The sequence below is a fragment of the Austrofundulus limnaeus genome, unplaced genomic scaffold (genome assembly GCF_001266775.1).
Source record: "Austrofundulus limnaeus strain Quisiro unplaced genomic scaffold, Austrofundulus_limnaeus-1.0 Scaffold524, whole genome shotgun sequence".
Classification (NCBI taxonomy): Eukaryota; Metazoa; Chordata; class Actinopteri; order Cyprinodontiformes; family Rivulidae; genus Austrofundulus; species Austrofundulus limnaeus.
The window spans coordinates 211,112-223,382 of record NW_013952926.1 but is presented as its reverse complement, the minus strand read 5'-3'; the positions used below and the strand labels follow the sequence as shown (position 1 = coordinate 223,382).

Below are 12,271 nucleotides of genomic sequence, written 5' to 3'. Positions count from 1 at the left end.
GTCCACTTTGGAAAACCACTTCAAAGAGACTGCAAGAAAGTTTGACATCCTGGTGGCAAAATATTAAGAAATTATAAGTGTAAAATGAAATGAAAATATGTGTCTAAGAATGTTTGTCAGCAAAAAAAGGGGAAAAAAGCTAAAAATCACATAAAAAATGTTTCACATTGGTGCACAACTGAGAGGTCTGTGCTGAATATTTTTTTACAATGGAGGCAGTAATACAGAAACTAGATACCTCTTGATTTCCTCTTTGCTTCATTTTGCCTAAAATAAAATCAGTGCAGATTTATTTCAATCGACCATACAACATAAATCAAACTTTTTATTTGAGAAAGAAACAAACTAAAATATTTTAACAGTTTTATCAGTCAGCGTCATGTCAGCTCTCATAATTGTGTCTTAATGCAATTATGTGAATGTTTTATTAAAGCAATAAAAATCTTTATTTTCCTGGGTGGTTGAGTGTAACTTAGAACTCAGACATGTTGGTAAAACTCCATTTGAGTGTCTCAATTGGCATAAAGCTAAAACACTTAGAATTTTATTAACATTTTTACTTAAGCAAGTAAATGTTTTGATTCTTATTTGCTGTTTTCTGAGTTCTAACTATCTTGCACAATGATTTATTTATGACATTATTTTGCTCTAAGATAGGTAAACACTGACCTCTAGTGGTGATGATGCAACCATGCAGGTCACCTGCATTTGACCTGCATTTGAGTAAAACTCCCCATAACACCACAACATATTCACTTTACAAAAGGTGAAAAATGTTAAGAGACATCAAATAACTAATTAAAATGTTCTTCTTTCTTTTAATTATTTCTTCAGAACAAAGGTCCACACCGCAAACATGGGTTCTCCTCCCAAACCTGTCAATCAACAAGTCAGTGTGTTTTTTTTCTGCAAACAGGAAATAGTTTTTCTTCACCTTTATTCTAAAATCCAAATAATCTCATCACATGTTTTTGCTAGTAACAGACTTACATAACTCGTAAAATGAGGGTATAAAGTCTACTCTAAGTGACTTGTTTGTGTGTTTCAGTTTGTACAGGAAAATGGTGACAGACTGACTGAAGAAGTAGATGGCAAAAGACTGAAGCCATGCAAGAAACGTGAGACAGCAGAGGAACCCCTCTGGGTCTACATCTGGACATGCAAAGGGTGGTCGGCTTGGTGTGTGCGTTGCGCTCTCTTGGACATGGAGGCATCAGACGACTTGTCTTACTTCATTCGTTGCTGAAATGGCACTCAGGAACTCTGACTGCTTTAAGACAGGTATGATGGCTTTCACCTCTCTGTGTTAGGCAGGCAGTGGGAAGTAGCTCAGGTTAATGAAGGTCCCACGGGTCTATAAATTATGCATTATCATCAGGTTTACAGATAGGCCATGTGATGAGGCTGCMCTTTGGTCCTGYTTGTTTTGTTTTGTTTAGGAAATGYCTACATACAGTATTATCATGTCCAAAGACACATTACTTCAACAAAGATTTTTTAAACAATTAACATTAACTGTTTGTAAGAAACTTTAAAAAGTTTAAAAATAGGWTTTTATTGCCATAAATGTTTGACATGGGACCAGTGCAAGGTGATCTGCTCTGTGGTTGCAAGTCAAGTCTAAACCTAAACTGCTTTCAAAGCTAAAAGTAGCTAAACCTACAGTCTAGCTAAAAGCTGAAAGAAGTGTTAGCTAAAAGCAAAAACTATAATCATTCATGAATAGACCWAAGTTTTCTTCAATATATGTCAATATGCGTTCCTGGCTCCAGAATGTTGTTTTATTTATTCCCTAACACACACAAAAAAATTCATTATTCTGATCAGTCTTGATCTTCCAACATTTGGATTTTTTTAGGGGAAAATGTTTGTAGGACATGTGGAAACATGTATTTTTTAAAGACAAGTATGTCCTTTAGCTTCAGTTTTAAGACTGAGGCCTCATGGGTCATTTTGACCCAAGGCAGCAGAAGGGTTAATATTTTACAGACATGTGCATATATATTCATATACTCAAGAACATGACTCCTATCTCAAATAGAATATTAAATAAATTAATTAATAAAGATGGTAATTAGATGATTCAAAAGAATTCATATCTCATACTTTTTTACTCAGTATGTTACACAGTTATAAAAGTTTATGCAATATTTCCAATTTTTTTACATTTCAAGTAATCTGAACTTCATAATAGACAAAATGTAGAGAACAACAACGTGTTTTTGGAATAGTTTTCCMTTTGTTTTATTTCATATATGGGGTACAAAAAGTGATTTATCGTTTCATTTGGGTCACTCATTCCTAATTATCGCTGCACCCTACGTCATTGCCCCTCCAGCCAATCGCGTGGCGACGTTCAGAGACGACGCACTGAAGACGTAACACCAAGCAAACATGGCGAGGCTCCGAGGAGAGTACGGAGGTTGGGAGTCCGGCCGCTTTTAACCGAGAAAATAGCCTCAGCTTCCCTTCTTACGATGTGGTGGGGTTAGCCAGAGCCGCCACACGCGCTGCCTTTAGACCATGTTGGCAGAGGTAAGTGGGAACGGGCGCGTGCGTCGCGTTATTACGCTGTTCATGGCTGGGTTAGCTTAAGAACGGTTAGCGCCTCGAGCCGATGCAGGTAAACAGAGAGGCTGTCAGCCCCGGATTACACGGCTAACACTAAATTAATACAACGCCGGAGCTTAGGATATCCTCAGCGTCAACACTGGAATCAGCTGGAGATAAAGTACCTGTACTCTGTAGTAAAATGTACAAAGTAGGAGTACTGTCTCAGTGCAAGTACAACAAACAGACAGGTGAGCTGGGCGTTAGCTGGGTTGACAGAACTGACAACCAGGGTCCCTACAGCCCTAAAAGTATGAAATGTGTTTTTATTCTATTTGTTATATCAGCTCTAAACAAGTATGGGGAAAATAAAGTGTGGCCACTCATTTTCAGACCCTTAGTTATTTCTTATATTAGCTGAAAACTAAAATTTGGAAACCCTAAGGCAACACATTGGATGTCATCTAAGGTCAGAAAGATGTCACATGTAGGGCTTACACTAATTTATTTTGTTTATTCCGTCAACTATATATGTATTTTTGATTGCATATATTTTGTGTATGCTTTGTGCAAATTATCAGTCATTAATTATTCCATGCTTAATGCATGTTTTACTTTAAACGCCCTAAATAGTAACAAAGTTAAATTTAATGAACATCACGTTTTATTGGCGAGGACCTGAACCCTGTGATTAGTTCCCCGTCAATAATCATGGCAATAATCACCTCTGTCCAATTTACTGTAAATTTACATTTGTACTTCTATAAGAATAATGAAGGTTGATTAAATAAATCTGAAATTTAAACTGAAATTGAACTTGAAATGTAAACAAAGGCATAAACTGCAGAGTTGTGAGTCCTAACTAAACTGATTGTATTCCTGTTTCAATCCTYGTGTGCAGGTACAACTGAGTTTGAATGACAGGTGTGTTTTAAAGTATTTAAGGAAATGGTCCAACACAGACTTGTCTTTAATGCTGTTGATTACTGTAATGACATGTAATTGTGTTCCACTTGTTCTGTCACACAAACAGGTTTATAAATACTTACTGTAACATCTGCTGACAGTGTAGAATTTGTGTGAACTACTAGCTTTGTGTTGAGTAGTGAAAGTCTTAATTGATCTGCTTAAGCAGTTCAATATTTAACATGGATTTGTACAGTTTAAAAGTGTCATCCAGACAGATCATACAATCAAATGTACAGTTATTTAGAGAATGCAGGCATTAGTTTTGTTTAACCTAAATCATTTTGCATCTTGTTCCACATTTTTTAGGCTTTTCTTACACGCATTTTAAATATACAGTGAGTCACTATTTATGTATATTTGTCTGCTTCTTCACTGCACTCCACAGGTGTTAAACGCTTGCTTTAAACACCGAGAGTTGTTGCAGACCAAGTTTTCTCTGTGCTTTTTATCCCTGGCTAAACACCATTAAGCTGTCCTAATCAAAAGCTTGATGGGCATTGAGGCCAGCGTGCTGTCACATCAGGTCTGCTCGTCTCCTACTTCCTTTCCTACACTAACTTTAAATAGTTTCCCTGCCAAACAATTCAACACATCTAAAGAATCWAGGGCTGCTCAGACCTGTTTCTATTATTTCATTTTTGTTTCCAGACAAATTTATCGTTTGGGTTTAAATTGACAGAACTTTTTCAGCCTTTTAAAGGGGTTTCTGTGTTCCAGTTTAGTTGCGCTGTCAGTCAAATTTAGGATATCGGAAAAGCAACATAAATCCCCAGGTGCTCACTGTTCTTACTAGGAAGGTGTCAGGAAGCAGATACAGCCTCAGTCTTTGTCAGAGGAGGGGTGAGGTTGAATTTTTCCTCCCCTGGGTGATTGAGGTAGCAGCGTAAATCTCAAAGGACCTGGACAGAAAAGAAAAATAGACAAAAAAAAAAAGACATCTCCTGTCAAACATATAAAATGACCCTACATCTTTTGGAGAGTGACCATTCAGGTGTCTTATTTTTTAAGGGAGAAAATTAGATTTATGACTTACTGTTAATTCATACAAGAAGGCTACATGAAGCTGGTTGTAGCATAATGCTCACAGGCGTTAATGTTTTTACAGTTACTAATGTGCATGCATAAAATGAAGTGCCACGCCCCATATGAATTTCAAAGCTACCTGCTTATYTATTGACTGTTTTTACAAATAAAAAATTCAATAATCAACCTTTTTTAAGTGACAAAAATTGCAGATATAATCCATCTCTATTTTAAAATTGCCTATTTAAATGAAAATGCTTGAAAAGCAGTGATTTAAACAAATGTTTTTAGATTTTGGTGTTATTCTTGTCATTGACTTGTCAAAGGCAGCTTCAGATAACAGAACAAGTTGAACTCTGGTGAGGTTTTAGCCAGCCAGGGTGAATGATTTTACATTTCATCAAGGTTGTTTTGATGTCAGTGAATGGATWACAGCCTCACAGTTTCCAAGTCATAAATATGTTACTGTCACTTCCAACAAAAGAAAAAAAACAACAAAAACAATGAAATATCTGAAGAGAATGATTGACTGTTGAGTCATTAACCATCTTTATTCTTAAAATGTAATTTAAAGTTCAAGCAGTTTAATAGTAGTCTATCCAGTTAGGTCACTATGGTCAGTCACCACCTCACACTTTCTCCACCTCTCCAGGAGTAACCATGGRTTTATCCATAGAAGAGCTTCGTGAACTCTGGTCACCTTTTCACACAATCACATCTCTGATCAGGCTGCAGCTGAGCACTCGTGCACATGCACGAGTCACAGAAATAGAACAAAAATSCTTCTTTACGTCTTTCTTCCTGCACGTGTGTCTATTTATAAACACGGTGACTGATAGACTTATCAAGTAAGGCTGTGTCAAGACAGTGATTAGAGGCTGTGTGTAAATAAAGTAGAAGAAACGTGTACTAGATACCTATCATATTGTATCAAGAAGGCTTGATTATCAGAATATACTGTATCTCTGCATCTTAGAACATTTCGTCCATTCTTTATGCCTCCAGTATCGTAATGTTTGTGTCTATTTGTGTGTTCTCAGTGTGGGTTGCGTAACAGATTGGCTAGATGTTTTCAGCGTGTGCATCCTGCTGGGCTTGGGTGTTAATCGCTGGAACAGGTGCTTCATGTTTTAAACCCGCTGTAAGCTGTAATGACTCAGGAGTGTCAGTTATCGTGTCTTCCTTCAAAGCCAGGCCTCCTCGTGTCTYGTCTCGCAGCACCACTGGTAGCCTCCACATTCACCGCTGCTCATAAGAACAGCTGATGTGAAACAAGACCAGTCTGAGATGATTGGGTTACTTTTTTCAAGAAATCACTGCTTTATGTTACAATTAACCTTCACTCTATTGATAAACAGTAAAATTTGTAGTTAATTAATGCGTTTTCCTACGTTCTTGTTATTATTAATATTTGCAATATTGTTAGTGCATCGTAGCTTTCTGTGCTTTTTCAGTGTGTTCAGTGAAGTCACTTTTTGCTGASGCCTGGTYTTAATAAAAATCATAATTGCAWAGATCCATTAAACCTTCTTGAATACTCCCAAAATTGCAATACAGTTTTTGAGTGTGCTGAGTGGATAAAGGTGTAAATGATAAATGTTAGAGATGAGCATATGTTATAGTTGTCTCCTTTGCTTATTAAAATCACTGCAAGTTTGTAGCAGGCTATAAATTACTATGAATTGCATTATTACCTAACTCAAAGATAATAATGGCCCTTATCATTTGCCAGCCTGATTTAAAACTAAATGAATAGATTCCCAAATGTTGCTCCAGGTCTCCTCTTGCCAAATAAGACTTAAGATGGAAACAGTAGGCAGGCTAGTTAGGACACATTTTGCTGACAGAACACAAAGTCTTCACATGTACCAGATTTATCTAAAACAGATTTTATTACTAGATCTCATCATCACCCAAAGTATCATAAAGATAACTGTTTCTATGCATTAATTTGTACAAAGCTTGTTTACTGACGCTGCTGTAATGATTTAAACTTTAAACAAGTTGGCTTTGATTGGATTTTCCCACCGTTACTTTTTATTTGTTGTTTATTTCTTGCTGTGCGTAAACAGGGTCAGCAGATAGTGGTTACTGACATCCATCACCATCAGGGGTTAATTATCAGCTGCGTACTGTTTGTTGCTCCTGATATGACGATTATTCAAATCTCATCTATAAGTTCAGAAATGATGCTTGTGAAATACTTTTTCCCCCTCAGAGTTTATATCCAACACTTCACAGTAATTACATTTCATATCAAAATCCCCAGTTARTAGAAATTGTCAACAAACCATCCATTCATCCATCATACTTGATTCTCTCACTGAGGAGGGGTCACTGGTGCTCATCTCCTTGTCAGCAAACTATCTGCACATAAACAGACTCTTACATGCACAGTTAAGCTACAGTTGAACTTTTCTCAGATYATTTAATAAACAACTATACTTGTTAAAGTATCCAAGTGTGCAGGAGGAACTGATTTATTGACCAGTTTCTGACTCCACTACAAGATCTGGTGATACRCCCTGTTTCAGATTTATTGATGGACTTTTCACAGTTCACTTTTTATTAAGGACCAACGCAGCTCCAATGTTTTCTGTATTTATCAGTGTATTAAACTGTTGTATCTTAAAGTTTATCAGAAATGAGTCTAATAAGATTTGTGTGTTTTGTTTTGTTGGAGCTTTTTCTGATACTGGTTTTCTTTGTTACTGTTGGTTCAAAGCCCAGTACCTGAACTAAGAGCATGCTGAGAACATCACAGCCTGTTTGGATTCATTTGAACAGATTTGGGAGTAACTGCATTATTAATCATTTCATTTAGACCCAATTGTTTACATATTGCTGAGTTCTGGTCAGTGTAAATTACATAAAGAATAAAATGTCTGCATGTGTTAAATCGTCTACACTTGTTTTGTGTTTTTGTTATGGATACCAGGAGTTGTTGAAGTTATGCAGGGTGCGGTGGCTGGTTTCTGGATTCTCATGAATAGTTTAAAAATGCTCATGAAGGACATTGGACTAGTTCAGTGAAATGAAAACCTATACATGAGTGACTCTGTCACTGGTCTCCAATGTAGCCAGAAATCTTTTGTTGTGAGTTATWGTAAATAATAATACCTGCACATATTGTGAATTTCTTTAAATATGTCAACACTGCTTCAAGAACAAGTTTGTTCTGCATTTTACTTAACTGTATGCATTTCGCTTGATATACATTGCAAAACGACTGGCTCGTGTTTCTTAATGTGACAGATATTTGGCAGTTCGTGTAATGTGTGTCATCCGATTGACCATAGCTGCCTGTGACATTGAGAAGAACRGGTCGGTGTCCTGGAGAAGCGGTGTCGACTCCTATCTGGCTCCGTCAGCGGAGCTTCTTATCAAAGGAGGTCTGGTGTGAATGTAGGGCAGCCGAAGATCATCGCAGCTGATTATCATGTCTGCCTGTGACTCTGTGGCTTTGGCGAGTAYGACTGAAAAGTGTTTCAGCTTTCAGCAGCTTGAGTGAACAGCTGTGTTTTGCAAAAGAAACTCAGGATGACGCCACGCGTTTTGCAATTCTTTGCAAAAAAAAACTGCACAGCTTGGTTTAAACACTGTGGCAGAATTATTGTTCATATATCTTCCAGCATTCATGCACTCTGCAGAGGGATGAAAAGTTTCCTGGTGAGTTTTAGTGGTCACTTTTTGTTACTTAGGATCAAATTGAAAAAACTGAAATAACTTCCAAAGAAAAATGGGAAACGGTTATTCGCTTCCTCTAGTGACAATGACAGGAAAACTGTAGGATGTGTGACACAAATATGCGCGCACACACACACACACACACACATCAAATTCTTTGTCTAGCACTCTCAAACAATGTAACACAACATGACGTGTCATCTTAAGTAATCTTTCTTTTCCTGTACCAACATCTTCTGTAAAGCTTGACCTTTGTTTTTCCTGTTTTGTGGACGATGTCATGTTTAGGTAGGACAATGAGCAGAAACTGGTTGAATGTTTTTATGCAGTCATGGCCTCATCTTGTATTTTTTTTTTTAATTTAGCAAAGCAAAACAAACAAAACCAGCTAGAGAGTTCAGAGAATGCATCATGTTTTGAATTTAAAGTTCGGTAGGTGAGGTTGGAGTAATCAGATCTGAGAAAGAAATGTATTAAAGTTACATTTATTATATCCTGGTCTGGTTTGTATCTGACAGCTACTGCTTGTTTTTTATGGAAAAAACCGAGTTAAGCTCAAGCAGAGAGATGATAATAATAAAAATGTAAAATGTTACACCTGCTGAAGTGTATACCAATGACCTGTTTTTGTTCACCTGTGTTCCAGGCCAGTTTGTCCATCTGGGGATGGGGGAGCCTTGGAGTTGTGCTGTTCCTCGTCACCTTTGGACCTTTTGCCATATTCTACCTGGCCTTTTATATCTTTTGCTTTATTGGAGGGTAARCAACCCCAAAACCCACACAGAAACCAATTTTTTAATACAAACTTTGCTTTTTCACAGTAAAACTAGTTTCCTGTTTTGTTTGACATCTTATCTGTTTTTCAGGGGCTTTGTGGTCACTTTGCTTTATGGAAAGATAAACTCAGAGAAGCACCTGGAAAAGTGCGAGCACTCTTACTTGGCACCCACACAAATAGGTATAGTGAAGGTAAGAACACAAACTTGACAAACAAATGAATTACTAGTTAYTACATTGTCAGGTGAAGGTTTTATTATTACTGTTCCTCACCTATGTTTGGGTTTGATTGTGATATATTCTGCCTTTCAGACACTGGATGAGATGAAACTGGAGATAAAGCCAATAAAAATTGACCGGAGACTGACTGGCTCTAGTATAATCGATGAACCACTACAACAGGTGGGTCTCTCTTGTCCTATTTTCATTGCAACCTTGTGTGAGTTTTGGACAGGTGCAGCTGAATCATCTGCTAGGACTGAACACTCATTAGTCTTTTGAAACATCATACAGAGCATAAAGGTACAACACTGAAGGAGAGCAGCCAACAGAACGTAACAGGATTATGACTAAGCAACAACTCTGTAGTCTTTTTGGATTGTGGTTCACTCAGGTCACTGTCTGACACATCCGCTGGCCAGGTCAGGAACTTGTTGATCTTAAGTCTTAGTGCAGGGATCAGCATGAATAAAGGTACCTGTAGGACTACCTGTAGGCATGGGTTTACAGAAAGATTACTTGCTTTTTAGGATTCAGACAAAAAAGTCTGTCACTGGTTGYTAATTAACAATACAAATCGTTCAAAATCCACTTTTTTATACATCTTGTGTACTTKGAGTCTCTAAGAGTGCAAAAAAGTTTMATTTAGTCTCTCCGGGTGCTGTGCAGATGTCTTTATATTATTTTTGAGTTTTCTTTTTCAACTTGTTCTGTTTTCTSTATTTTCTGTCACGTTTTCTGAACTATTACGTCACAGTTATATGCACTGGAATTACCATGTCTGGACTTTCCAACTACAATTTTCATCTGGCTGTGGGTCAAACTCTGRTTCCATCTTTTAAAYAATTTGTATATAAAARGTTTGGATTTAAAGAGACAGCCTCAAAACGAGTTGATCTGAGTCACACCTCAGAAAAGGGGTGAAAGAGGGGCTTGTGGAGTTACAATAAGGAGGAATTCAGTCCAAAGCATTGCAGTTCCACTTTATATAGACCCCAASTGAATGATTTAAATGTGAAAAAGAGKGATATAAAAGCACGATATGTCYACTTTAAGACTAGMAAACTGTTATTTTATTCAAAAATGTAAACGTTTTCAACCTATCCTGCATTAAACACTCAACAAAAAACACTCAGGGATAAATCTCAGATAGTACAAACATAATTGACTTTTCCTGTGCGTCACATGAAACATGAGTGCACACTCTTCCACTCTGCATTATTTATTTTCATATATGTCTATGATATTGTCTCCAAGTTTAACATTAAAAACACCTCAATGTTCAAGTAAACTGTGCTTAAAAATGCATTTTACTTTCTGAATATGTCATCACAATGAGCCAAAATAATTTCTTGCGTAATATATTMTAAAACAGCTTCATTAAAAAAATAAGAGGAAGGAAAACTTTTCGCCCTTTTTTGCCAGACCTATCATGTGCCTGAAGCATAAAGAAGAGTCTGTTGGTGGTTGACTCAGCTCGACGCGTGTGTGAATACGTTTTCTCAGTGATGTTAGACTACTAATACAAGCTTTGAGGCTTTTCTGTTATAGTCATCAGTTTTGTTTTTTTTTTTACCATTTCTGCTGTTATAATAGTTGAAGTTTAAAAAAAAGATCTTTTTGTGTGTTCTCAGCAGAGCAGTCTGGTCTGCCAGAGTTAAGTGCAAACACAGCAGTTAGTTTTAGTCAAATGACCCTGACTGGTCTGCCCATGTGTAGATCAGCGTTTTCCTGTAAACCCATACTTATTTTTTCAGCTGCATGTGAACCATGATCTCCCACACAGCTGAATGTGGTCTGTCATGCTTTCTGTTAGTTGTCTTTATCTGTTTGKGATATTTGCCCTTTACTTGTATGTACTCAACTACAAACTTCTCCCACTCTGCAGCTTAATCAGTAATCATCAAGTTTGACAATCTCTTGCTTTTGCAACCAAAGTTGCAGATTTATTGTTTAATTTGTTTTGTTAGCGTGTATTAATCAGTTTGATTTCCCTCCTCCTTCCATATGTTTCATTAGGTGATCCAGTTTGCGTTGAGAGACTACATCCAGTACTGGTACTACACTCTGAGTGAAGATGAGTCCTTTTTACTGGAGATCAGACAGACGCTGCAGACTGCCCTCATCCAGTTCTCCACACGGTACAACACTCTCACTCARCCACGTTTACTGCCTTTTGAAATATAAATATTTAATTATAATTATACTCTCTGTGCGTCCAGGTCCAAAGAGGTGGACTGGCAGCCTTACTTCACCACTCGCCTGGTGGACGACTTTGCCACTCATTTACGAGTTTTTAGAAAAGCCCAGGGTCGCCTCGCTGATCGAGAGGACAAGCAAAGTACGCGCACCTGTTCACGCAGGCTCTCTGTGTCTTTATTCAGCATTTGACATGCCTTCAGGATAAATTCAGCTCATCTGTCATAATTATCATAACAAATTGGTGATTTTATTTTCAAATCTTAAATGTTTCCTGCAAAGCAACTATGAGCGTTCTGATACTAATGTCCTTACAGGGGACATCACCGAGGATCTAGTCGAGTCGTTCTTTGAGGCGGAGGTGGAGATGGAGAGGAAGATCTGTCGAGACATAGTTTGCACCTCGCACAAAGATGAAGAAGGTAAACATGATGTTGCACTGTTTGTGGCACTTGTACATCGAGTATAACTCTGTTTCTAAGCTCTAACCACTTATAAGTGGTTAGAGTTTAGAAATGCTGTCACGTGAGGCTGTTTGTAGTTAATCTAAACATTTTCTGTGTGTGCTGCAGGTTTTCTTCGAGACTTGTGTGAGTTACTTCTGTATCTGCTACTACCTCCTGGTGATTTCCACAATAAGAGCATGAGATACTTCCTGCGGGTAAGTACACAGACAAACTGCAAACAACAAGCACAACCAGGAAAAGTTCAACAATAAAGGGCTCGACACACGGGAGGCGACGTCGCTCGCTCTCCATWCRWTTMCTATGGAGCCTGTGCGGTGAGGCGACAATCGCTTGCCCTCCTCCAGCTAAGCGACCGGCGAAAATAGTGCATGTGAAATTTC

The 12,271-nt window shown here is 37.7% G+C and overlaps 1 protein-coding gene across 1 annotated transcript in view; it reads left to right on the top strand.

Annotated features, from left to right (window-relative positions):
• Window positions 1-2,376: 2,376 nt before the first annotated feature.
• The window catches only part of snx13 (sorting nexin 13), a 17,214-nt gene continuing 7,319 nt past the window's right edge, over window positions 2,377-12,271 (top strand). Inside the window, exons 1-8 of the mRNA XM_014026087.1 lie at window positions 2,377-2,535; window positions 8,876-8,988; window positions 9,096-9,198; window positions 9,319-9,408; window positions 11,245-11,366; window positions 11,448-11,566; window positions 11,742-11,846; window positions 11,997-12,085. Of these exons, the coding sequence (XP_013881541.1) occupies window positions 2,524-2,535; window positions 8,876-8,988; window positions 9,096-9,198; window positions 9,319-9,408; window positions 11,245-11,366; window positions 11,448-11,566; window positions 11,742-11,846; window positions 11,997-12,085 (753 nt within the window). The 5' untranslated portion in view covers window positions 2,377-2,523. The remainder of the gene's footprint in view (window positions 2,536-8,875; window positions 8,989-9,095; window positions 9,199-9,318; window positions 9,409-11,244; window positions 11,367-11,447; window positions 11,567-11,741; window positions 11,847-11,996; window positions 12,086-12,271) is intronic.